Genomic DNA, 25,461 nt, shown 5'->3' on the forward strand with positions numbered 1-25,461 from the left:
AAGCCAGTGGACAGGAAGAAATTGAAAATAAATGATAGAGCGGAGCTGACAGAGAAGACAATCTATTGGCAGAAAAATGATGGGGTGGGATCACTTCAGCAAGTAGACCAATTAACTTTGTAAGAAGTAAGACCCCTTTATCAGACAGAGGTGAAGGAAGGAGATAGTGGCAGATGGTGCCAGAGTCATTTGAGATTAAGTGAGGAGATGAGACAACTCATGATGAATGGCCCCAATTTTTTTCTTAGAAAATGAGGTGAGGTTCCTAGCTGAGAGAAAAGTGGGGAGGGAGGCCATGGGAAGTTTGAGGAGAGATGAAAAAGTTCTGAAAAGGTACTGCAGATTATGGAAGAGTTGATGAGGCAGTTATAGTAGGATTGCCTGTCAGCATCAAAGGCCCAGTTGATGTTGTAGAACATAATTTGTAATGTACAGCACAGTTGTGTGGTTTTCTTCAGCAAGCACATGGATAAGAGGGAAGGTGGCAGATGATGGAATTGATCCAAAGCTAAAACTTGGCAGAGTACAGTGAAATGATAAGGTTGCTAAGGGACTTCAGAAGAAGCCAGTATAAAGTTGAATTGGTTTACCAAAGGGGTAGGGGGTCAAGATGGGAAGAAGAGGAGAATGTGACTAGTACAGGAGAGATTGCCTATACCATGACCTCCAGTCCCTTGATCCCTTAATTCTCTCCCAGGCTAGGAGTAGGCTTTGGTAAGAGAAGACAGAGAAAGAGGTAGAAAGCCAGTAGATTATGATCAGATTAGGGTATTTTGGAATTCTTGAACATGGAGGTGATACAATTGTGGGTGATTGTGGGTGATGATTCTAATGATAACCAATTCTAATTGCAGAATTTCAGATATTGACAAGCTTGTGAAGTAGTTCCTTTGGGTGGCAAAAGTAATTCTACCATTTCTAAAATTATGCCACATAATAGCAAGACCTTCTGCACCTAAAACTGGACATAGAATACTGCAGTTAGGAAAACACTTAAAGTTTAAAATGTTAAGCCTTTGGTGTATGAGACTGTGTAGCCCACTTTCCTCCACAAAATCTCCTTGACTTTAGCCAAACTACTAGAATTAAATTTGCTTTTTTAAAAATCCACATTTTTTTTACATGATATCAAGGAAAGAAATTCACATTTTCATGTGTCTAAAAGCCATTTGTTTCCAAACTAATAAACTTAAAAACACTACTAAAATATAATATAACATTGATGTTGAAAGAATTGGATAGTTTCTACATAGCAGGCAACTGGTGGGAATCCAGAGACCTGGTTTCTAATCCCCACTCTGCTACTAACCACTTGGATGACTTTGAGTAAGTTGCATCATCTCTCTAGTCTAACTTTAGAACATCTTAGAATCTAGAGTTAAAAGAGAAGTGACCGTAATACAACATCCTCAATTAGAGGGGCAAGATGATGTAGAGGATGCTAGACTTAAAGTTTTTATCACACCCACCTCCGGTTCTAGCTTAGTTATTAGATATCTTAGCTGCCTCTGCTCCTTTCCAATCTTACCTCGAAATTCCTTGACATCACCCCCTACAATTTCCTCCTTTTTAGTTCAGTCTTTATTATTATTTTTTTTTGCCAAGGCCAGTCTTTCTCCATGTACCCTTAATCCTATCCTCACTCTTCATCTCTAGCAGATTGCCTCCACTATCATCTCTTCTCTTTTTTATTCTCTCTAATCTTCAGTTTTTCCCTTCAAATTGGATCCTTCCTTCCCTGCTGCCTACAAACATGCCTAAGTCATCCCCATTCTTTAACAACCAAAACGTCATTAGATCCTACTGTCCCTGCTAATTATTGTATCTCTTCCCTTTCTCGGTCAACTTCCATGAAAAAAACCTCCCACGGAATAATCCTTTTTCCTAGCTCTCTTCTAAGACTGCAGTCTAACTTCCAATCTCACTTCTCAACTAATCTGCTCTGTCTAAAGTTACTAACAGTTTTCTAGATACAAGTTTAATGACTTCTTCTCAGTGGCCTCATACTTACCATTTCCAAAACAATTTGTCTTTCCCCCCCAAACTCACTACCTTCTGCACTTTCCTAAATACTGTCAAGAGTTACCACCCTTTTTCTACTTTCTTTTAGTTCCTTTAATGCCATCTCAAATTCCTCATCTCCTATATCGTCATTTGCCAAATCCACACTTGTACACCATCCATATTCTATTCATCCCTTTCTCTACTCACAGCTACCACCGTCATTTAGATCACCTCTCACTGGGATTACTAGAATAATGTCCCATTTGGTCTCCCTGCCTAAAATCTTTCTCTACTCCATCTTTCACATAGCTGCTAAAGTTTATTTTTTCTTAAGTGCAAATTTAAACATATCACACCCTCTTTTAGCAAATCAACTCCATGGTTATCTGTTATTTTTAGAATAAAATTTGTAGTAAACTTTAATGGGCTTTGAAAACTCTTCATAACCTATTACTTCTTTCCATTCTTCTTTCATGATTTCTTCTCCTTATGCCCTTTATGGTCTAGCCATACTGGTGGTCTTACTTGAGTTCACATGTAATGTTCTGTCTTCCATCTTTGTGCTTTTGCACTGGCTGTCCCTCATTCCTGGAATGTTCTTCTCTTGGAATCCCTGGCTTCCTTCAAAACTCAGTTCAAGCAGCAGCTACATGAAGCCTTTCTGGATTCACCCCTAAGCTGCTCATGTCCCCTCTCCCAAAGTTACCTTGTATTACTTTTGTATATATAAAACATACATACGCTTATATACGTACATGTTGCATTCCCTTCCCTGAGACAAACTTTTTGAGGGCAGAGACAGCAGTCTCTTATTCCATTTGTGACAATTAAGCAAGTCACTTAATTGTTCTCATTTTCTTTCAAGTTCTTCATTAAAAAGAGGAAAGTAGTAGCATCTACCTCACAGGGTTGTTGTGGGAATGAATGTTGTAAATAGCAAATCAGGACAGCTATTTTTATTTGTTATATAGATTATGGAGATTAAGATCCATATTGATTAGGTGATTTGTTCAAGGTTATAGGTAGTTAGTAGCAGATCTTTGACCTAACTTTAACCTAACCCAAGTCCTCTTGATTCTAAATTCACTACACTTCCCACCATCTTGCCTCCTCACGTCTGACCATTGGTTCTACTTCTAGCCTGGCCACTGCAGCCATCATGCAGGGGAGTTACCCCTATGGATAAGGGGTCGACCACTTATGCCAGCTCCTGACAAATTGCCACTGTAAGGTAGGTAAGCCCAACACACCACTTCCTCAATGTCACCAGCCCTACTTCCAGCCTTCTCATGAAGCCATTGTCTAGAAAAATGACCTTTGTAGAGATGCAGTCTGGTAACTGCTAACCCTCCTTAGCAGCTACCAGTTCAGAAGACCTGGAAAAGAAAGTTCTCAGCAAAATCTTTGGCAATGTCAAATGGTTTAATTTTAGAACCTGACATAGTTTTATTTATGGAAATGATACTGAAGAAGATGTGTTACCTTATAACACCCTGAGGACCATTGGGTCTTCCCATCTAACTTTCAGCTAAACCCATGTGTATTGTCTCCTCATATTAGAATGTGAACTCCTTGAGAGCAAGAGAGTCTCTTTTTTTTTTTGTATGTCATCATTTCTTTGCACACAACATTCAGTCATCAGGAAAATGAGAAATTTTGTGCCAGCTCAAAGATTCTTTGACATTACATCATCTAAGAAACCAAACTATTGTTAGAATGTTAGAAATAAGTAGTGTAACTTTTTATTTTGTGGTTCTGAGGAGTGAGACACAAGCTCATTTTCAGGAGACTTACCTAGCTATAATTTATTGATATCTAAACACAGGAAACAGCTTGTGTCACTCTACATCCTTTTTGTTCTGTATCCAGAACATACCACCTTCCACCAAGAGCTGGTCTTTTCTGCTAAGACTGCAGAATAATCGTTGACCACTCTATGAGACATATGATTGGGGTTGCGTTTCGTACATATTCAACAGTAGACAAGCTATTTGGTCACTTATTGCAAATTCATCAATATAAAGGAAGAAAATCTGATGTATCTATAAATATGCCAAATAGGACTTAGCCAGATATATGCAAATATGAATGTTTGAATGTCCATGTGAGATGATGCAGATTCTTTCATGCATTTTTGTTGGTTACACATAATTCAGTTACTCTGCCTATTTTTGTTGTGTCCATCCCCCATCCCACGGTAAATGAGATGAAATCTGAACAAACTATTATTTTACCCCTTACCAGTGATGTATATTGTTATGGCCTCCTAGGCTTCCTTTTAGATTCATTATATACCTTATATAATCTACCTGACCACCAAGTATAAAACCATAATTATAAAAAAATAAAAAATCCCGAACCAAAGTATAGAAGATATTCTCAAGGTTTGGTTAAGACCTTGTGCTTATTTTATTACAATGACCATGCCTACTGGAAGCAAGAGTTTAAGGCTACTGTTCATTTCAGATGGCAAAGTCCATTCTTAGCCCATGATTTTGTTTCTGCCATTGACTAGAACAACTATCTCAAAATAACTGTAGACAAATGGTGATATCCATAGCAAAGGAAAAAATGACTATATGCCCAATCATTCCTTCTATATTTCAAACTTTAATATGGGAATGCCTCACTTCAGTGAGGTTCCCTGAAAGCTCAGCCTAAGTAAAGCTTTGGTTTTTATATTGTCATGTCCCTGGTTAGGAGATAATTAGCAAATGATACTGATCAGTTGCCACACTCTCATCTTCTTATACTGTTACTATTCTTTTTTTAAAATTAATTTTTAGTTTTCAATATTTATTTACACTAGATTTTGAGTTCCAAATTTTCTCCCCTTCTCTCCCCTTACCCACTCCAAAACACCGTGCCTTCTGATTACCCCTTCCCCCAATCTGTCCTCCCTTCTGTCACACGCCTGCCTTCCCTTATCCCCATTTTCTCTCTTTTCTTGTAGGGCAAGATAGATTTCTATACCCCATTACTTGTATTTTTTTAATACCCAGTTGCATTCAAGAACAATTCTCAACATTTGTTCCTAAAACTTTGAGTTCCAACTTCTCTCCCTTCCTCCCTCCCCACCCATCCCCACTGAGAAGGCAAGCAATTCAATATAGGCTATATATGTGTACTTTTGCTAAAGACTTCCATATTAGTCATATTGTGAAAGACTAACTATTTCCCTCCATCCTATTCTGCCTCCTATTTCTTCTATTCTTTCTTTAGACATTGTCCCTCCCCTAAAGTGTTCACTTTTAATTACTCCCACTTCTCATTTGCGCTCCCTTCTATCATCCCCCAACCTCCTTATCCCCTTCTCCCTTACTTTCTTGTAGTGTAAGATATATTTTCATACCAAATTGAGTGTGCATGTTATTCCCTCCTTAAGCCAAATGTGATGACAGTAAGTATCACTATTTTCCTTCTCACTTTCCCCCTTTTCCCCTCCATTGAAAAAGCTTTTTCTTGCTTGTTTTATTGGAGATAATTTGCCCCATTCCATTTCTTTCCTCCTCCCAATATATTCCTCTCTTACCCCTTAATTTTATTTTTTAGATATCATTCCTTCCTATTCAATTTGCCCTGTGCCCTCTGTCTATGTGTGTGTATGTGTGTGAGTGTGTGTATAATCCCTCCAACTACCCAAATACTGAGAAAAGTTTCAAGAGTTACAAATTTTATCTTTCCATGTCGGAATGTAAACAGTTCAACTTTAGTAAGTCCCTTATGGTTTCTCTTTCCTGTGTACCTTTTCATGCTTCTCTTCATTCTTGTGTTCGAAAGTCAAAATTTTCTTTTCAGCTCTGGTCTTTTCATAAAGAATGCTTGAAAGTCCTGTATTTCATTGAATGATCATTTTTTTCTCTTGAAGTATTATACTCAGTTTTGCTGGGTAGGTGATTCTTGGTTTTAATCCTAGTTCCTTTGACTTCTGGAATACCATATTCCAAGCCCTTTGATCCTTTAATGTAGAAGCTGCTAGATCTTGTGTTATCCTGATTGTGTTTCCACAACACTTGAATTGTTTCTTTCTAGCTGCTTGCAATATTTTGTCCTTGATCTGGGAACTTTGGAATTTGGCTACAATATTCCTAGGAGTTTTTCTTTTTGGAACTCTTGCAGGAGCTGATCAGTAGATTCTTTCAATATTTATTTTGCCCTCTGGTTCTAGAATCTGAGGGCCGTTTTCCTTGATAATTTCATGAAAGATGATGTCTAGGCTTTTTTGTTGATCATGGCTTTCAGGTAGTCCCATAATTTTTAAATTGTCTCTCCTGGATCTATTTTCCAGTTCAGTTTTTTTCCCCAATGAGATATTTCACATTGTCTTCTATGTTTTCATTCTTTTGGTTTTGTTTTGTAATTTCTTGGTTTCTCATAAAGTCATTAGCTTCCATCTGCTCCATTCTAATTTTTAAAAAACTATTTTCTTCAGTGATCTTTTGAACCTCCTTTTCCAGTTGGCTAATTCTACTTTTTAAAGCATTCTTCTTCTCATTGACTTTTTGGACCTCTTTTGCCATTTGAGTTAGTTTATTTTTAAAGGTGTTGTTTTCTTCAGCATTTTTTTCTGGATCTCCTTTAGCAAGCTGTTGACTCACTTTTCATGATTTTCTTGCATTGCTCTCATTTCTCTTCCCAATTTTTCCTCCACCTCTCTTACTTGATTTTCAAAATCCTTTTTGAGCCCTTCCATGGCCTGAGACCACTGCATATTTATTTTGGAGATTTTGGATGCGGAAGTCTTGACTTTCATGTCTTCATCTGATGGTATGCATTGTTCTTCCTCATTCAAAAGGATGGAAGAAAATGCCTGTTCACCAAGAAAGTAACCTTACATAGTCTTATTTTTTCCCCTTTTTTGGTCATTTTCCCAGCCAGTTACTTGACTTTTGAGTCCTTTATCAAGAAGAGGGTATACTCTGGGGACCTGTAAGTTCTCAGTTCCTCTCAGGTGGCACAGTCAAGAGTTTACTCCTCTCCTGGTCTGTGCTCTGGTCTGGGAGCAACCCCACGTACTCTTCCGCCCAGGATCTGCAAGTAGAATTCCTTCTCCAGAGCTTTGATCAGCTCCACCAGACAGTGCTCCTCCTCACCCCAAGACTGCTACTCAGGGTTGAGATCCAGATCAGCAGCTCAATTCCCCCTGGGTCTTTAGGCCAAAGGCTCAAAAAATGGCTGCTACTGCTGCTGCTGCCTGCAGCTGGGACTAAGGGAGGACCCTGCTCCCTTCTCACCCAGGTGAAAGAACTTTCTCACTGACCTTTGAAGCTGTCTCTGGCATTTGTGGATTTGAGTAATCTGGGAACTGCAGCTGCTGCTGGTGGTGCCCAGAAGCCTGCTCTGGTCCTGTTCGTGCCACACGGCCAATGCTGGGCTGCACTCCATTCCAAGTCCAGTGTGATAGAGCTTTCCTGTCGGCCTTCTAGGCTGTCGTGGGCTGGAAATCTCTTTCACTCTGTCATCTTGTGGATTCTGCTGCTCTAGAATTTGTTTAGAGTCATTTTTAAAAAAAATTTTTTAATTTAACTTTTAACATTCATTTTCACAAAATTTTGGGTTCCAAATTTTCTCCCCTTTTGTCCCCTCCCCCCACCCCAAAACACCGAACATTCTAATTGCCCCTATCACCAATCTGCCCTCTCTTCTATCATCCCTCTCTGCCCTTGTCTCCATCTTCTCTTTTGTCCTGTAGGGCCAAATAACTTTCTATACCCCTTTACCTGTATTTCTTGTTTCCTAGTAGCAAGAACAGTACTCGACAGTTGTTCCTAAAACTCTGAGTTCCAACTTCTCTTCATCCCTCCCTCCCCACCCATTCCCTTTGGAAGGTAAGCAATTCAATATAGGCCATATCTGTGTAGTTTTGCAAATGACTTCCATAATAGTTGTGTTGTATAAGACTAACTGTATTTCCCTCCATCCTATCCTGCCCCCCATTACTTCTATTCTCTCTTTTGATCCTGTTCCTCACCATGAGTGTTGACCTCAAATTGCTCCCTCCTCCCCATGCCCTCCCTTCCATCATCCCCCCCACCCTGCTTATCCCCTTCTTCCCCACTTTCCTGTATTGTAAGATAGGTTTTCATACCAAAATGAGTGTGCATTTTATTCCTTCCTTTAGTGGAATGTGATGAGAGTAAACTTCATGTTTTTCTCTCACCTCCTTTTTCCCCTCCACTAAAAAGTCTTTTGCTTGCCTCTTTTATGAGAGATAATTTGCCCCATTCCATTTCTCCCTTTCTCCTCCCAATATATTTCTCTCTCACTGCTTGATTTCATTTTTTTTAAAGATATGATCCCATCCTCTTCAATTCATTCTCTGCACTCTGTTTCTATGTGTGTGTGTGCATGTGCGTGTGCATGTGTGTGTGTGTAATCCCACCCAGTACCCAGATGCTGAAAAGTTTCAAGAGTTACAAATATTATCTTTCCATGTAGTAATGTAAACAGTTCAATTTTAGAAAGTCCCTTATGATTTCTCTTTCCTGTTCACCTTTTCATGCTTCTCTTGATTCTTATGTTTGAAAGTCAAATTTTCTTTTCAGCTCTGGTCTTTTCATTAAGAATGCTTGAAAGTCTTCTATTTCATTGAAAGACCATTTTTCCCCTTGAAGTATTATACTCAGTTTTGCTGGGTAGGTGATTCTTGGTTTCATTCCTAGTTCCTTTGACTTCTGGAATATCCTATTCCATGCCCTTTGATCCCTTAATGTAGAAGCTGGTAGATCTTGTGTTATCCTGATTGTATTTCCACAATACTTGAATTATTTCTTTCTGTCTGCTTGCAATATTTTCTCCTTGACCAGGGAACTCTGGAATTTGGCCACAATGTTCCTAGGAGTTTCTCTTTTTGGATCTCTTTCAGGCAGTGATCTGTGGGTTCCTTGAATACTTATTTTGACCTCTGGTTCTAGAATCTCAGGGCAGTTTTCCTTGATAATTTCATGAAAGATGATGTCTAGGCTCTTTTTTTGATCATGGCTTTCAGGTAGTCCCATCATTTTTAAATTGTCTCTCCTGGATCTATTTTCCAGGTCAATTGTTTTTCCAATGAGATATTTCACATTATCTTCCATTTTTTCATTCTTTTGGTTTTGTTTTGTGATTTCTTAGTTTCTCATAAAGTCATTGGCCTCCATCTGTTCCATGCTAATTTTGAAAGAACTATTTTCTTCAGTGAGCTTTTGAACCTCCTTTTCCATTTGGCTAATTCTGCTTTTGAAAGCATTCTTCTCCTCATTGGCTTTTTGAACCTCTTTTGCCAATTGAGTTAGCCTATTTTTCAAGGTGTTAGTTTCTTCAGCATTTTGGGGTCTCCTTTAGCAGGGTGTTTACCTGTTTTTCGTACTTTACTTGCATGTCTCTCATTTCTCTTCCCAGTTTTTCATCCACCTCTCTAACTTGATTTTCAAAATCCTTTTTGAGTTCTTCCATGGCCTGAGCCCATTGAGTGGGCTGGGATACAGAAGCCTTGACTTCTGTGTCTTTCCCTGATGGTAAGCATTGTTCTTCCTAATCAGAAAGGAAGGGAGGAAATACCTGTTCACCAAGAAAGTAACCTTCTGTAGTCTTATTTTTTTTCCCTTTTCTGGACATTTTCTCAGCCAGAGACTTGACTTCTGAATATTCTCTTTACACCCACTTCGCCTTCAGATCCACCCAGCCAGCAATTGGGGTCTGAGATTCAAATGCTGCTTCCCAGCCTCAGGGCTTTGGGTGGGTGGGGGGGCTGCTATTCAGTGTGAGATTAAGTTTAGGTGCTCAGGTCGGGGCAGGGCCACCTCTCAGGGCTCAGTTCCCTCAGGGGGTTTATGCAGAGACCTTCAACAATGGATCCAAGGTCCTGCCTGCTTGTGGAGCCCAGGTCTACTCCCTCCTCTGCTGGTGCCTCCCGAGGGGGCCTGAGTTATGGGGGCATCCCTCTCCCCTCTTGGCAAGCCGAGAAGACCCTCTCACCAACCTTTGGGGCCCATGGGTGGAGGGACCTGCGTGGCCAGTGGAGATTCCATCCCTGAAGCTTGCTTGGATCTGCTCCTCTCAGTGCTGCGCGGCCAAGATAGGGCTGGACTTGGCTCCGGGTCCACAGCGCAATGGACCTTTTGTGAGAGGTGTTCAGGGCTCTGTGGAACAGAAATTTTATCTGCTCCGTTGTTCTGTGGCTTCTGCTGCTCCAGAATTTGTTGGGAGTTCTTTACAGATATTTTATGGGCTGTGGGTTTGGAGCTAGCATATGTGTGTCTTTCTACTCCGCCATCTTGGCTCCCTAGAGTCATTTTTTATAGGTATTTTATGGTCTGTAGAGGGAGATCCTCTACAGGTCTGTCGTTCTGCTCTACCATCTACTGTTACTATTCTTTCCTTATAAGTCTGCTTGTATTTTTTGAGGATATACCTACTCTTGGTTATTTTCCCTGTGGGGCTTAACCCTCTATGGGTTCCAACTCCTTGCACAGTACTTAGCAGTTATTAAGTGATTTCCCAATCACCCACTTACCTGTGGCGGTTATCAACCATTCCCTCTTGAACTCAGAGGAAGGAGATAGGATCTTTCATCAAACTGGCTTTAGTGTATAAAGCCAAACTCCTAAAGGTAGACTTAAGTAACCAGCAGCCCCACTTCCTAGTGTCCTCTTTAGGGAAGCACTTTGCCAGCTACCTAGTCACTCTATTAGGCCCTTTCTGGCCACTCACAGGACTTGCCTATCCTATTTTCTCATCCCTGCAGGCCATGCCTCAGCCAGACCTATGAAAGGCATTTATTATGTCTGCCCAAACTGGACAAAATTATATATGCCTTAGTTCCATTTTGTATAGCACAGCTGGATTAGTCCCAAGATCCCTAGACTGTACTTAAACTATCCTGGAAGGAATTCTTTGCCCTTTGACAGCCAGTCTGACTCATATTTAGCCTAGTCTGCTGCCCAGAAGCAATTTGGCCGGGCTGAAGTAGATATGAAGGAATCAAGTTGCCTGGTTTTCTGAACATCCTTTCACCTGACTGTATTCCTCTCTACAGTCTGGACATACTGCTGTGTATGTCTCCAGGTCCCAGAACAAATTGTGACTTTTATCTGAGGGCTCTCCACATATGCTGGAGAAGGAAATGGCAAACCATTCTAGTATCTTTGCCAAGAAAACCCTATGTGAGGTCATGAAGAATCAGACATGACTGAATGAGTGAACAACAGTATCCATAGATCACTGATGGGACCAGAGCAAAAAATGTCTGGGTTTGCTCCCCAAATGGGATTATTTCATAAGATCCCCCCCAGCTACAACTGTTTGAGGGATCGTGGCCCATTGTACTCCCAAATATCTCTAGAAAGGAGGCCCAACCACAGTAAAATGTTTGTCAAGAGTTTCTTTCCTTTTTCTGCTACTCTACCACAACTTGCTGTGTGTTTGATCTTGATCTCACTCTGGCCTGAGCTAAGCTCTGATCTGTGACATCACAACTCCCTAACTTGTAATGAAGAGGCTCTGAGCTGAGAAATGCAGTTTTCTGCCTATTACAAAAACAGTATAGTGTGTAATGTGAAAATAGCATCATTTTTCCTTGAAAATCAGGGTCACTTACCAACCAGTCCAATGATTCCCTGGAGTTCTAAATCAGGCCCATTTTGTTCATAATTCATACTTAATACCCTGGTCGAACGGGATTTAACCGCAGACCCATGCGTTCTGTGGATTCTGGTCCTCATGATGATTTGAGGAGGCAAGCAAAAATTTTGACTGCATTATCTCCCTCAACTATCTCACTTCCTGCCTTAACCTCTTATTTGCACCAGTGCAGCTGGTTAACATAGTGTGAGGCATATAGTAGGTGCTTAATAAATGTTTGTGATTTGATTATGGTGCATTGTATAGGGTGAAGAGTTCTATGGACTTTCAAATGTAAAGTGAGATAATGACTCAAAGTTTAAGGAAATATGTAACCATTTAATCCTTAGGTTTATATTACAAAGATAAAATAGAAGAGTATTCATTAGTAGTCTCACTGCAAATGTATATGCCCTCCCCATGTAGTATCGTTGTTCGCTAATTGCAATGTATTCTTTCTAAATCATGGAGGTTTTATATGTTCAAATATTTAGAGCACAAGGAAATTATGAAACTTGTTAATTCTGATAGGGAGATGATCTGCTAAATAATAATAGCTGGCATTTATATAGTACTTACAGATATTTTCCCTATTTTACAAATGAAGGAAACTGAGGAGGACAGAGGTTCAGTGACATTCAGAGTCATTCAGCTAGTAAGTCCCAGAGGCTATATTTAAACTTAACTCTTTCCAAATCCAGTTCCAGCAGTTTATCCACTGAGTGACTTAGCTGTATCTAAATAGATTAAAGCAGGGAATTATTTACAAAGATAAAAAAGCAAGAATGGGAACTAAGCTATACTACTTATAAAAAAAAGCCCTTTGGCCTTGCTGAAGATTATTTTCATGAGAGGTATATCCTGTTTTTCACAAGTGATGTTACTAGGAAGTTGTTTGTAAGTAGCATTATTTTAAGTGTTATAAAAACAACTTTTTTTCTTAAAAAACCTTTTCTTCATATAATTGGCTTTTTAATCCCTTTAATGATCTTTGAATTTCTTCAAACATACTGCATTTATTCTCTCTCTTATTTAAGCTAAGAGACAGTTAAATGATGTAGTGGATAGAGTGCTAGACCTGGAGTTAGAAAGATCTGAGTTCAAATGTGGCCTCATATACTTATTAGCTGTGTGACTCTAGACAAATTACCTAACTTCTGTCTGCCTCAGTTTCCTATTCTGTAAAATGAGTCTAATAATAACACCTACCTCCCAGTATTGTGTTAATAGTGAAATGAGATGATATTTGTAAAATGTTTTTCAAATCTTAAAATACAATATTCTTGCTAGTTGCTATTATTAATCAGAATATATATCCTTCATTTGTGAAAACATTTTCATTGAAATAACTCAGAATATTAAACTACTCGATTATAACGGTAATGTTATCCTTACTTACCTGCAAGAAAATTTTAACCAGATTTTCAGAGATATTTTTCTTTTCCTCCCTTTATATTGTTTTATAGATGCCTTTTGATTTTACATCACAGTTATTTCTAGATCTGACTCCATCACCACTCATTGAACCATTCCCTTATAATTAAAAAACCAAAGTAAAATCAACCAAGAGAACCAACAGTCCTAAAATTTGGTACATAGAACTTAACATTCCACGTGTTCTGATGAAGCCATATTATAGCAAGATTTTCATTTTGGACACTTCGCTTCCCTTAATGTAACCATAGATCGCAGGAGCTTTTTGGAACTCCCATATTGCACTGGGGCAGCTAGCTGGGGCAGTGGATAGAGTTCTGTGCCAAGAATCAGGAAAATCTGAGTTCAAATCCAGCATCAAACACTTGCTAGCTGTGTGACCTTGGACAGGTCACAAAACCCTGTTTGCCTCAATTTCCTCATTTGTAAAAGGAGCTGGAGAAGGTAATGGCAAACCACTCTAGTATCTTTGCCAAAAAAATCCTAAAATAGGGTCATAAAGAGTTGGGTATGACTGAAATGACTTAACAACAATAACAAAAAAAACCTTAAAATTTTTCATATCTTAAAAAATTGATTAATATGAATATGTCTTTCTTGGTTTTAATTATATGTTTTCCATGATTTATGGGGTGGTCCCTGACAAGACAACATGCGTGTGACATAGAAAATCCAACTGAATTTCTTTTTTTAAATTTATTCATTTTAACATTCTTTTTTTTAAAAATTGAGGTTCAAATTCTCTTCTTCTAGCCCCTAACCACTGAGAAGGCAAGTAGCACATCAGTTACACATGTGAAGTCATATGAAACATATTTCTATATTATCCACATTGTTAAAGAAAATACACAAAAATGCTAGAAAAATAAAGAAATGAAAAAAGTATGGTTCAGTCTGTGCTAAGAATTCATCAGTTCTCTCACTTGGAGGTGGATAGCATTTTTCATCCGGACTCCTTCGGAATTGTCTTGTAGTTAAGTCTTTCACTGTTGATCATCCTTCAGTATTGTTGTTACTCTGTACAATGTTCTCCTGGTTCTGCTCATTTTACTTTGTATGAGTGCGTATAAGTCTGCCCAGGTTTTTTGAGACCATCATGCTTATCATTTCTTATAGCACAACTGTATTCCATCACAATTATGTACTGCAACCTCATCAACCATTCCCCAATTGATGAGGATCCCCTCAATTACCAATTGTTTACCATCATAAAAAGAGTTACTATAAATATTTTTCATATATATGAAATATATATTATTATAATATTATTATATTATATATCATTATATTAATGATATATAATTATTATATTACATGTTATGTATAATTATTATATTGTATATATTATATTAGATATTATATATGTCCTTTTCCATTTTCTTTAATCTCTGTAAATATTGCTATAAATATTTTCATATATATGAAATATATATTATATTATATTAATTATATATAATTATATTATATATTATTATTAAATTATTATATATTATATATACATATGTCCTTTTCCCTTTTCTTTAATCTCTTTGGGTACAGACCTTGTGGTAGTATGACTGGGTCAAAGGGTATGCACATTTTTTTAGCCCTTTGGGTGTAGTTCAAATTGTTCTCCAGAGTGGTTGGACTAGTTCACGACTCCACCAAAAATGCATCCGTGTACCTATTTTTTCACATTCCCTGCATGATCTGTCTTTTTCCTTCTCTGTCATGTTGGCCTCTCATATGAGATGGTACCTAAGAGTTGTTTTAATTTGCATTTCTCTAATTAATGCTGATTCAGAGCATTTTTCCATGTGACTATTGATAACTTTGATTTTTTTCTTCTGTAAACTGCTATTCATGCCCTTTAATCATCTACAAATTGAGGAATGACTTTTATTTTTATAAATTTGGTTCAGTTCCCTATATTTTTTGACAAATTAGGCCTTTATCAGAGAATGGAGGAGAAAGAGAATATCTTTTTCTGAGCTATAGAAGGCACCTTCACAAAAATGACCATGTATTATATATAGTTTAAAAAACTCACAATTAAATGTAGAAAAGTAGAAATATTAAGTGCATTCTTTTCAGAGCATAATGCAATAAAATTATATTCAATAAAGGGCTGTGTAAGCAAGTTAAAAATTAATTAGGAATTCATCTCATCCTAAAAAAATGATTATGTCAAAGAAAAAAAATCACATAATCAGTAATTTCATTAAAGAAAATTATAGCAGTGAGACAACATACTAAACTTTGAGGAATGCAATAAAAGCAGTACTTAGGGGGAAATTTATATTTCTAAATACATATACCATGAAGGGGGAAAAGAGCAGATCAATAAATTAGGCATTCAACTAAAAAACTAGAAAACAAACAAATCAAAAATCCCCAACTGAACACCAAAATGGAAATAGTGAAAATCAAAGGAAAGACTCATAAAATTGAAAGTTAAAAAAAATTTAAATAGTAAAACTAGGAATTAGTTTTATGAAAAAAAGTCCCAACCAAATAGATAACCATTGATTTATTTGATTAAAAAGAGAAAAAATAAAAACAAATACCAGAATCAAAAATTAAAAGGGTAAATGCACCACCAATAAAGACGAAATTAAAGCAATTATTAGGAACTGTTTTACCCAATTATATGCCAGTAAGACTGACCATCTAAGTTGCTTTAAATGGGACATCTCTTACTATCTCTTCTTTCATGTTTTTTTTTTGTTATATATAGAAATACTGATTGATTTATGTGAGTTTATTTTATAAAGTGGATATATGTGTGTTCATTTTATTTGATTTTGAAAATAATTTTTAGCTCTTCCAGGGATTCTTTTGGGTGTGTGTCTAATTCACATTTTTCTTTTGAGGAGGGTTTGCTTGTAGCTGTTTTGATATCATTTTGTTCTTCTAAGTTTGTGTCTTGATCTTCCCCGTTACTATTTAGTAGCTTCTTATGGTCAGATTATTGTTGCTTGTTTACTTGTTCATTTTTTCAACCTGTTTCTTGACTTTGAACTTTATTTTTAAATCAGACTCTGTTTTTGCAGTGAGGGTGCAAGGACATTATCCTAAACTTCAGACTCTACTGTTTTCAGAGCTAGTTCTGGAAGCTTCCAATCTTTCAGTGCTTTTAAGGTGGCATGATCTGGGGAGATGTGTCTGGTCCTTACCCAGGAAGGGCCCTTGATCTCTTGCAAAAGCACAAGCCATACTTTGTGCCCTTGTGATGACAAGTGATGCTGCTCTCTTGTGACCCAAAGCGTTCCTCTCTGACCTGGACTCAGAAGTTGAGGCAGTGGAGTTGCCAAACAGCACTGGTCCTGTGTCTGAAACTAACACCGATATTCCATATAATCTCTTTCTTACATGCTGTCTAATCTCCTTACCCAAAATTGCTGCCTCCGAAACCCAGAGCTGATCTTGCTGCCATGTGGGCTCTGGATTAGCCCCTCACCAGGGTAACAAACCTCTCTTTTTGCCCTTCTTACTTATCTTGGGCTAGAAAAATGTGTCACTCCATTCTTTTGTTGGTTTTACTGCTTTAGGATTCAATTTAAGGTCTCTTTTTAAAGTTATTTGGAGGGGAATGTTGAGAGAGCTCCTCTGGAGTGCTTTCTGTACCTGGCTTCACTCCCAGAAGTTTCATATCATTTCTTTAGACAACTCTCCCTTGTCACAATTAGCTTGCTTCTTTCCAATGGTTTTTAAACCGGTTATTTCATGATAAAGTTGTACTAAATTTGTATTTTTCCTTTTCAGATATCTTTGTGCACTTCAGCAGCTTCACCTTCATCTAGAAAAAATTTCCTCAATACAATGACTAACAAATCAAAAGGAGAAATTGATGATGGGAAGAAAAGCTTGATAGATGACCTCAGGTTACTGGTTTTTGATTTATTGAATGTTGTAGAAGTAATCAAAAGGGAACATGGGTAAGTCTTGCTTTTTTCTGTTTGGGTATTTAGATTCATGCTGTGTCAGAGCTAGAAGAATATATAATCTATTGCCCTCATTTAAATAGCCTCTAAAAATAAGTTAGAATATTTTTTTCCCTATAAGAGAACATATACATATAATTCAATACATACTCAAACTACTTCTTTCTAATGGTACTCCATATCAACCTAATTTTATTTATTTATTTTTAGTTTTCAATATTCACTTCCATAAGTTTTAAATTTTTTCCATCCATCTCCCCAAGTTGACATGCAATATGATGTGGTTCTACATTTACATTCCTATTAAACACATTTTCATATTAGTCATGTTGCATAGAAAAATTATAACAAATGGGAGAGAACATGAGAAAGAAAAACAAAAGAAAATAGTCTGTTTCACTCTGCATTCTAGCTCCATAGTTCTTTCTCTGGATGTGGATGGCATTTACCATCATGAGTCCTTTGGAACTGTTTTAGGCTTTTGCCTTTCTGAGAAGGTCTAAGTATATCAAAATCAGTCATCCCACAATGTGGCTGTTTCTCATATCAGCATGATTTTAAAACAAAATTTGTTTTGGTTATTTGTAACAGATTGTCTCTATCCAATTAATCAGTAAAATGTACTTTTGCAAGGAATGTAAAATTTAAACAATGATTGCCTTCTTGTGTGTATAACTACAATCTTTTGAGGAAATTGGTTCTCAATAGTCTTTTATTAGAAAGGAGATATGTTTATCTATAACTTCAGGCTGTGTTCTCTATAAGATTTGTCGTTCATTTGTTTCAGTTATGTCAAACTCTTTGTGACCCCATTTGGGATTTCCAGTGCCTAAGTACTGGAATGGTTTGCCATTTCCTTCTCCAGCTCATTTTACAGATGAAGTACTGGAGCAAACAGGGTTAAGTGACTTATCCAGGGTCACACAGCTAGTAAATGTCTGAGTTTGGATTTAAACTCATGAAGACGAGTTGTTCTGACTCCAAGCTTAGTTCCCTATTCACTGTCCCTGCTAGTGTTATTTATTCAGAAGAGTTACTTTTCCTCAGAGTTCAAAAATACAAATCTGGTATTTACTAAAAGTTTCTTACTAAATTTATTTTTCAAGGCATGTTGAGAGCATTCTCTTCTAGTGTACATTGTAAAAAGTATCTTAAAATGTGACGTTGATTCTTCTTGATAATTTTTATGTGTCCAACTGTGGAAGAAAAAAGGACTGTGTAGTTAAAAATGGCATGTTTAAGGAGCCACAAAATTTGTGATGTAAGCTATGCAACCCTAATTTATAAACTGCGCTAAGCATGTAGCAGTTTAATAAATATTTACTAGCTGAAAGATTCATTTCCTGAGTTCAAATCTGGTCTCAGACACTTTCTAGATGTGTGACCCTGTGCAAGTCATTTAATCCTATTTGCCTCAGTTTCCTCATCTGTAAAATGAGCTAGAGAAGGAAATGGCAAACCACTGTAGTATCGTTGCCAAAAACCTCCAAATGGGGTCACAAAGAGGCAGACGTGACTGAAAAATGCCTAAACAAAAAATGGTTGACTGGTACTCATAGGAAATATTTCCTACTTGAAGTAACCAAAGTATACCTTTTTTGAGCCTTTTTGGCTCCTTGAGACAGAAATCCTAGATTTTATACATTATTACAAAAATAAATATATAAATATATGATAATTTTAAAAGTTTAAGAACTCTTGGTTTGTATAAATTCAGTTAATTGTAATTATAAACTCCACATGAAGGTATTGTATTATGCAACAATAATTGTAAACTTCAAGTGAAGAAAACCATATTAGCTGAATTTATAATTATAAATTATAAATACAAACTCCTTGTTTGTTTTACGATCCCACATTTTTTGTTATAAAATCTGGCCAGGCCTGGTGACAGTGCTTAGAGTCCTGGTCCTGGGCAGGTTGAGGATGCTGTATTTCTTGAATTCAGGAGTTCTGAGATTCCGTAAGATTAAAGCCAACCAGGTGTCTGTAGTAAGTCTAGCACCAATGTGGTAAGCTCCTATGAATGGAGGGGGAGGCCACCAAGCTGCTTAGGAGTAGCAAATGGGCCCAAATCAGAGGCCAAGTAGATCAAAGCTTCTGTGCAAATCAGCAGGAAGGGCAGACTTGGGAATGACTGCTAAGCTCTCAGTCTCGGTGAGATAGGGAGAGCCAGCCTTAAATCAATAAATTCAGGCCATTTTTATTATCTCAGGAACAACCAACGTTATGTATATATTTCCCATACTTCAAGGGTCTGTAATTTCACCTATATGTATATGGTTATCTTCCAGTAATGCAGTTTGTAACCCCAGTACCTTAAAAGATGCTCATCGTTTCAGTAATGGAAAAAATTCTTCACCTGATGATGACCTCTTCCAACTTAGCTAGGCTGGCCTTTGAAAGACAGTCATCTAGCCCATCACTAGTCTGTCTGTCTTCAAAGACTTTCCAGATTGTTGTGATATACTAGAGTTTATATCCTGCAGGCATAGCTTTCAGAAACCTTTTCTTAGCACCACACTGAATTGAGGGGAAGGTGCATCCATATATATGTGTATATGTATATATGTATATGTATAGATATATATCTATACGTATTATGTATATGCATCTGTGTGTATATATACATGTATATATTCATTCATGGGTATGTGTATATGTGTGTATATGAATTGGTAGTTGTATGGAATTTTCTTTTATGTAATTAAAACTGTAATTATGTTTTATCAATATAGTCTTACCTTTTCACTCTACTGTGTTATATATTTAGTTACATTTGATTTGTAAAGTTTATAGGACCTCACCCAGAAATTTATCATATTTTTTCTTTTAAAAATGATCAGTTTTGGTTGTATGAGTACTATAAAGGAATACTTAGTTTAGACCACTAAAAGTTATTTTTCCTGGTTAAAAATCTGCCCTAGTGTAGTAGGTATATTAATGGCATGAGGTTTCCTTGAACTTTGAACTAAATTCTATTAGATATTTACAGTCTTATGAAACAGAAGATATTTGATCTATGCTGAATGTCTACAAATAAGATTATCACCTTTCCCAGCACTGATTTTGCCCAGTGAATTGTGCCTTAAGTCTGGTAGATCAAGCGAAGAAAACCATATTAACTGAATTTATAAACTTCATTCAAAGCTTCCTATGAATTTCTTTTTTACTTTTCTTTAATTTTGTTATTAAAAAATTTGGTCATATGGTAGGTTTTTTAGTATTAATTTTTCTGTTTTAAAAACTTTCAATTTATATTTAAGAATTTGGACTAGAAATTTAAAATGTGCATGTATCAATAGATGGCCATTTTTGCTTCTATATACACTTATAAAGTTATTTTTGGTTTTTGTGTGTATGTGTGCTTGTTTGTTTGTTTGTTTTTTTAGGAAGGAACTGGAAAAACTAAGAAGAGAATTGGAAGAGGAGAAGGCAATGAGGAGTGTCCTAGAGGTAATTCAATTTGCAATATTTTGTCATCTAAATGAGAATATTAGTAGGTGCTAAACAAACATACTGAGTATCTCCATCGTGTAAAATACAGTGCTTTATAATGTTGAAAGATGCGGTTTTGTTTGCTCTTTAAAATTTTAAAAGAGAGAGAGGCAGGCACCTTGGTATTAGCGGATAGAGAGTTAGCATCAGTCAGAAGACCTTGGTTCAAGGCCCACCTTTGACATTTACTTGACTGTATGACCCTGAGCAAGTTACTTCAGGCATCTGTCTTAAGACTTTAAATAAAGTTCTTTTTGAATTGGTGGAAGCAATTTCTTGATTGGGAATTTACAATACCAGTAAAATCGTGTGGGAGAGGGAGGAGAGAAAAAAATATTAAGGAAAAATTTGGTTCTATCCTCCAGTAAATTAAATCCTAGTTAGGAAACAGAATATATGTATGTGGGAAAAAATTATTTTCTATATATTTATCTCATTTTGTTTTCAAATGCTAAGTCCTGCCATGTTTTCCTCCATTAAAAAGTGATGGACAATTATAGTAAGTCTGCAATAATAGTTCTTGCCTCCACTCTCTTCCTATCCAATTTATCCTTCCCAGTATTGCTGAACTAATCTTCCCTCTGCATATGTCTAGTCATTTTTCTTTTGTTAAAAACCTTTCAGTGGTTCTTTTGTTTGCCAAGTAAAGTTCTAGACGCTTATCTTAGCAGTCAGTCTCCCACACAATGGAGTCCAATGACCTTTCCAGCCTTATTTTATAGTGAAACCCCTTCTCATGCCCTCTGCATCAGCCAAACAGGAGTATTTGCCTTTCCATACATAAATTTCTCATTTTCCTGAAGTTCTTTCCCTGAAATCCCCAAATTTCTGTCTGTTCTTTCAAATCCAATTTAGATGGTAGCATGGATGTCACATAGTCCTTCGGTTGTGTATTGTTTTGTGTTGGTCATATAATTTTCTGTTTATCATTTATAGAGGCTGTATAGTATATTCCAAGCTGCTTAAGGAACAGGCACTAGGACTTATCTAAAATGTCTTTTTTGTCATTTTAACTGAATAGAAATGAATAAGTAAAAACTAATTTAACTTAAAAACTTTTTGTAAGAGAATGGAAAAACATGGACTATGGAATAAAAGCCTTAGCAGATTTGTGGGGTCCTGAGGTATTTGTTTCACATATATTAATTTTCTTAACATCCATTTTTCATTTAACTGAACAACTGTTTCTAGAAAAATCAGTTGCAAAGAAAATATCATTATATTAATAATTGATATTATCCTTTTCCCCAACTGCTAATTTTTTTTTTTTAATTCATGCCTGTACTTTTGGGTATTTGTTTTCTTTCTTAGTAAAATTAAGCCCCAAGAATAGGGATTATTTCATTCTTTGTATTTGCATCCCCAATACTTAGCTTAGTGCCCTAGTCATAAGAGGAACTTCATCAGTTCTTGTTGATTAATGTGAAATGTTTTAACTTCAAAAACCATGAGCCTAAAAGTTTTATGTCTCTGATATAAAAAAATAATTTAATTTGCATATTTAATTTTATTAAATTTAATAAATTTTATTAAATTTAATAAAATTGCAATTTAACAGATTTTAGTGCTCACCAGGTACAAAGCACCCTGCTAGACCTGGTTCCTCTTCTCATAAAGTTTCTAGTTTTATGGATGAAAAAAAGATGCACGTAAATACTCATAATTCAATGTAGAGTATGATAGATGCCTTAACTAGAATAACAATGCCATAAATTCCCAGGTGGAGGGATCACTTCTGACTATTAAAATAGCAGTAAATAGTTTGCATCTATATTATGGTTTAAGGTTTGCTTTACGTATGTTATCTGATTTGATTCTGTAAAACATTCTGTAAAACATCTTTTAGCATCCCCATTTCACAGATGGTGGAACAGATGCTCAGATAGGTTAAGTGATTTCCCCAGCGTCTCATAGCTATTGTCTGAGGCAGAATTTGTTCTTAGGTCTCTCTAAGCAGTCTCAAGGTGGTTGATCTACTGCACTGCCTATCAAAGGATAACATGGTGATTTACCAAAAATAGTCAATTAAATAGTGAATTATAAGATGGTGATTTGTTTTGGGGAGGGGAGGAGGAGAGAAGAAGAGGGAAGGGAAAGAGGAAAAAAAGTACTGATAATTAAAATACAGAACCAGAAAATCCATATGATCATTTTTAGCACCAACCACCTTAAGATTTTCTAACTTTACATACAAAGTTACATACATACATAATAACATATAAATATAATCTGTAAGTTTACACACATGATTTCCAGGCATGTCAATAGTTATATTTTTTAATTGAAGTCCTTCTTTGAAGGAAAATTGCATCTAAAGATGAATTCTTTAATGTCTAATATTTGCTTGTCAGATGTTCCTTCAATATCTATTAAAATGGCTACCTAACTAACTTTATCATTTTTTGACACTCACCAAGTCTGTGCTCTCTCCTAAAGACATTGCTTCTCTCCCTGCCCTTTCCAGTTTGGCTATATTTCTTCCTCCAAATGTCCTCCCTCTCCTAAGCTCACTGGTTGTGTCCAGAGAGTCAGAACACTCTTTATTCTTCAGCCTCATTTTCAGTCTCTTCTCCTTCATTGAGTTCAGAGCCCTACTCTGGGTCTTTCTTTCCTGGTGACCCATACACCACCCTCTCAGTTTCTCATTCTACTTCCACAGAGGTGATGCTACCCTTTGATTCGGATGTCCTGCACAGGGGTTCCACTTCAGCTCAATTTCCTAAAATTCCTTTATCTGAGCACTATGCCTTTGCCTCAACCATGCAATTCCCTATTTTGTTCTTCATCTTCACCATCTTCACTATTCCTTCCATTGGTTTTTTCTTACCCAGACCATCATCTGTTTTCTCCCTTCCCGATCTTGAGCCCTACCCTATCTTCTCACAACCCTTGACCCCCTGTCATGTTGCCACCATACCTTACCAAGCCCCTGTCATGGATCACTTCACTTTTCTTCCTCTTTAGCTTCTATTCATGGAACAGAGTTGAAGTAAATCAAGAAACTGTGTGGACTAGGTTCTTTATAAATTAGTTACATAATCTCAACTGGGCTCTCAGTGAAGCAAGGTGAATATTTTTTTCTTCCCTGCTCAGCTCCCACTCTCTTCAGGAAGTGGCTAATTCAAAAAGTTTGAGGTAGCAATCCAAAATCACATGCTCATTCCACTACACAGAATAAGAGCTTTTTGTATTGCTTCTTGACTGACTGTTGATTCCAAGGTTCTTTCTTTAATGAACTCTGATAACATTTACCCTCTCTAAGTGTGAAATCTTTGTCCAAGTGTTCAGTGCCTCCTTACCATGGCACTGGTTCAGATGTTTGTTTCTTATCATGTTCATGGGAATGAAACTTCAGGTGCTTTAAGATAATGGGACCTGATAATTACTATGGCCTATGCTGGTTTTTTCATTGTTGAAAATGTAAAAAGATCAAGATGTAAGACTTAGGAATAAGACAGAGAAGCTTTAATACAGCCAAGTTGCCACTGTTGCTGATGCTCTGTTTTTTCTTTTTTAGGTGGAAATAGAAAAATTGAAGAAACTAGTCCTGTGTACTTGAGGGAGGTGTGAAGTAGACTGAGTGTTCTTCTTTGGCCAGGGATTCATAAACGCGAATATGAACCAAAAACTGACTTGTTTACTTTCAAATTACAAAAGATTTTTGGTTTGGTATAGGGGGAAAATGAGTATATGAGTTCTCATATCTTGCAGAAGGGGAAAAATGAAAATGGTGTATTTATTTTATTTGCCAATATGAAAAAGAGGCCTCATTCTTACTGTGCTGGAATCACAAACCTCTTTTTTTTTTCTGGTTTGCTTAAAAATACTACCGAATCTGTATGAAGAGGAGAGGAAGTTGATAATAGATTTTTTTTTTGAATACTCACAGTGTAACTTTTAAAGAGGGCTATACTATAAATAGGTTGATATATCTCCAGGTAACCTATAAAATAGACTATGGGAGGGACACATTCACTTAATAATCCCATAATACAAAAGGTAGATAGGATATTTGTGTGTATGTGTGTGTGTGTGTGTGTGTGTGTGTGTATATACACACGCACACATTATATATGTATGTGTGTATAATACACATTATACATGTGTGTACATAATATGTGTTACATAGGATATTTGTGTATGTCTGTGTATATGTATATATACATATACACACACAGACACCCACACTGTATATATGTATGTGTACATATATATATATATATATATATATATATTTTTGTGTGTGTGTAGCTTTCCTACCCAAGATTAAGCTATTTTGCCTATATATCTGTAGTGCTGTTTATCAATTGGGTGATGAAATAGAAGTGTGTCAACTATAAAGCAGATGAATCAATCACTTATGCAGATAAAAATAGCTTATGAAATGAAATAAATTTGGTAGCTAAAAATATTTTATTCCACTTGCACTATAGGGATCATAAAAGGAATTTATTAAACCATATTTCAATCATTAAGTATATTTTTAAAAGAATAAGCTTTTCTTAAATCTGTCAGAGCTAAGAGGCCAGAAAGCTGTCCTTCAGTTCATTGTGCGTAGAAACTGCAGCACATTTAACATGCAAACACCTTCCTTACTGCTGTATTTCTCTGCTTATTTTGTAGATTCAAATATTATTTAGCCTATGGTCTTATAATTTAATCCTCCTCACCTCTTAGCAAAACAAAGTGCAAATCTTTAGGAAATTTGTCATGAGATTATATACTTTCAGAGCAGTCAACTCATTGTGTAAATATTCAGTTTAAGAAATATTTACCTAAATAAGCTAACTTTTTGGAGTTATTTTGAAGTGCTGCATAGATACTAGCTTTATAAGGAATGCTATTTTACGTCACAGACTATAGTACCACATTTATTATTAAACAAAAGATGGTACTTTTTTAGTTACATTTTCATAAGTGACATGGTCAACAGCTTCTTTTAAATTTGTAAATGTTGACACAGTTTAAAAATATGTAATAATAATAATAGCTAGTATTTATA

The 25,461-nt window shown here is 36.5% G+C and overlaps 1 protein-coding gene across 4 annotated transcripts in view; it reads left to right on the top strand.

The window, feature by feature from the left end:
* The window catches only part of CD2AP (CD2 associated protein), a 186,928-nt gene extending 162,841 nt beyond the window's left edge, over positions 1-24,087 (top strand). For all 4 annotated transcript variants that reach the window (XM_072642382.1, XM_072642383.1, XM_072642384.1 and 1 more), the window contains 3 exons: positions 16,783-16,955; positions 20,354-20,417; positions 23,977-24,087. In XM_072642382.1, coding sequence (XP_072498483.1) covers positions 16,783-16,955; positions 20,354-20,417; positions 23,977-24,018 — 279 coding nt within the window. In that variant the 3' untranslated portion in view covers positions 24,019-24,087. The remainder of the gene's footprint in view (positions 1-16,782; positions 16,956-20,353; positions 20,418-23,976) is intronic.
* The last annotated feature ends 1,374 nt before the right edge of the window (positions 24,088-25,461 follow it).

This window comes from Notamacropus eugenii, chromosome 2, assembly GCF_028372415.1.
Source record: "Notamacropus eugenii isolate mMacEug1 chromosome 2, mMacEug1.pri_v2, whole genome shotgun sequence".
Classification (NCBI taxonomy): Eukaryota; Metazoa; Chordata; class Mammalia; order Diprotodontia; family Macropodidae; genus Notamacropus; species Notamacropus eugenii.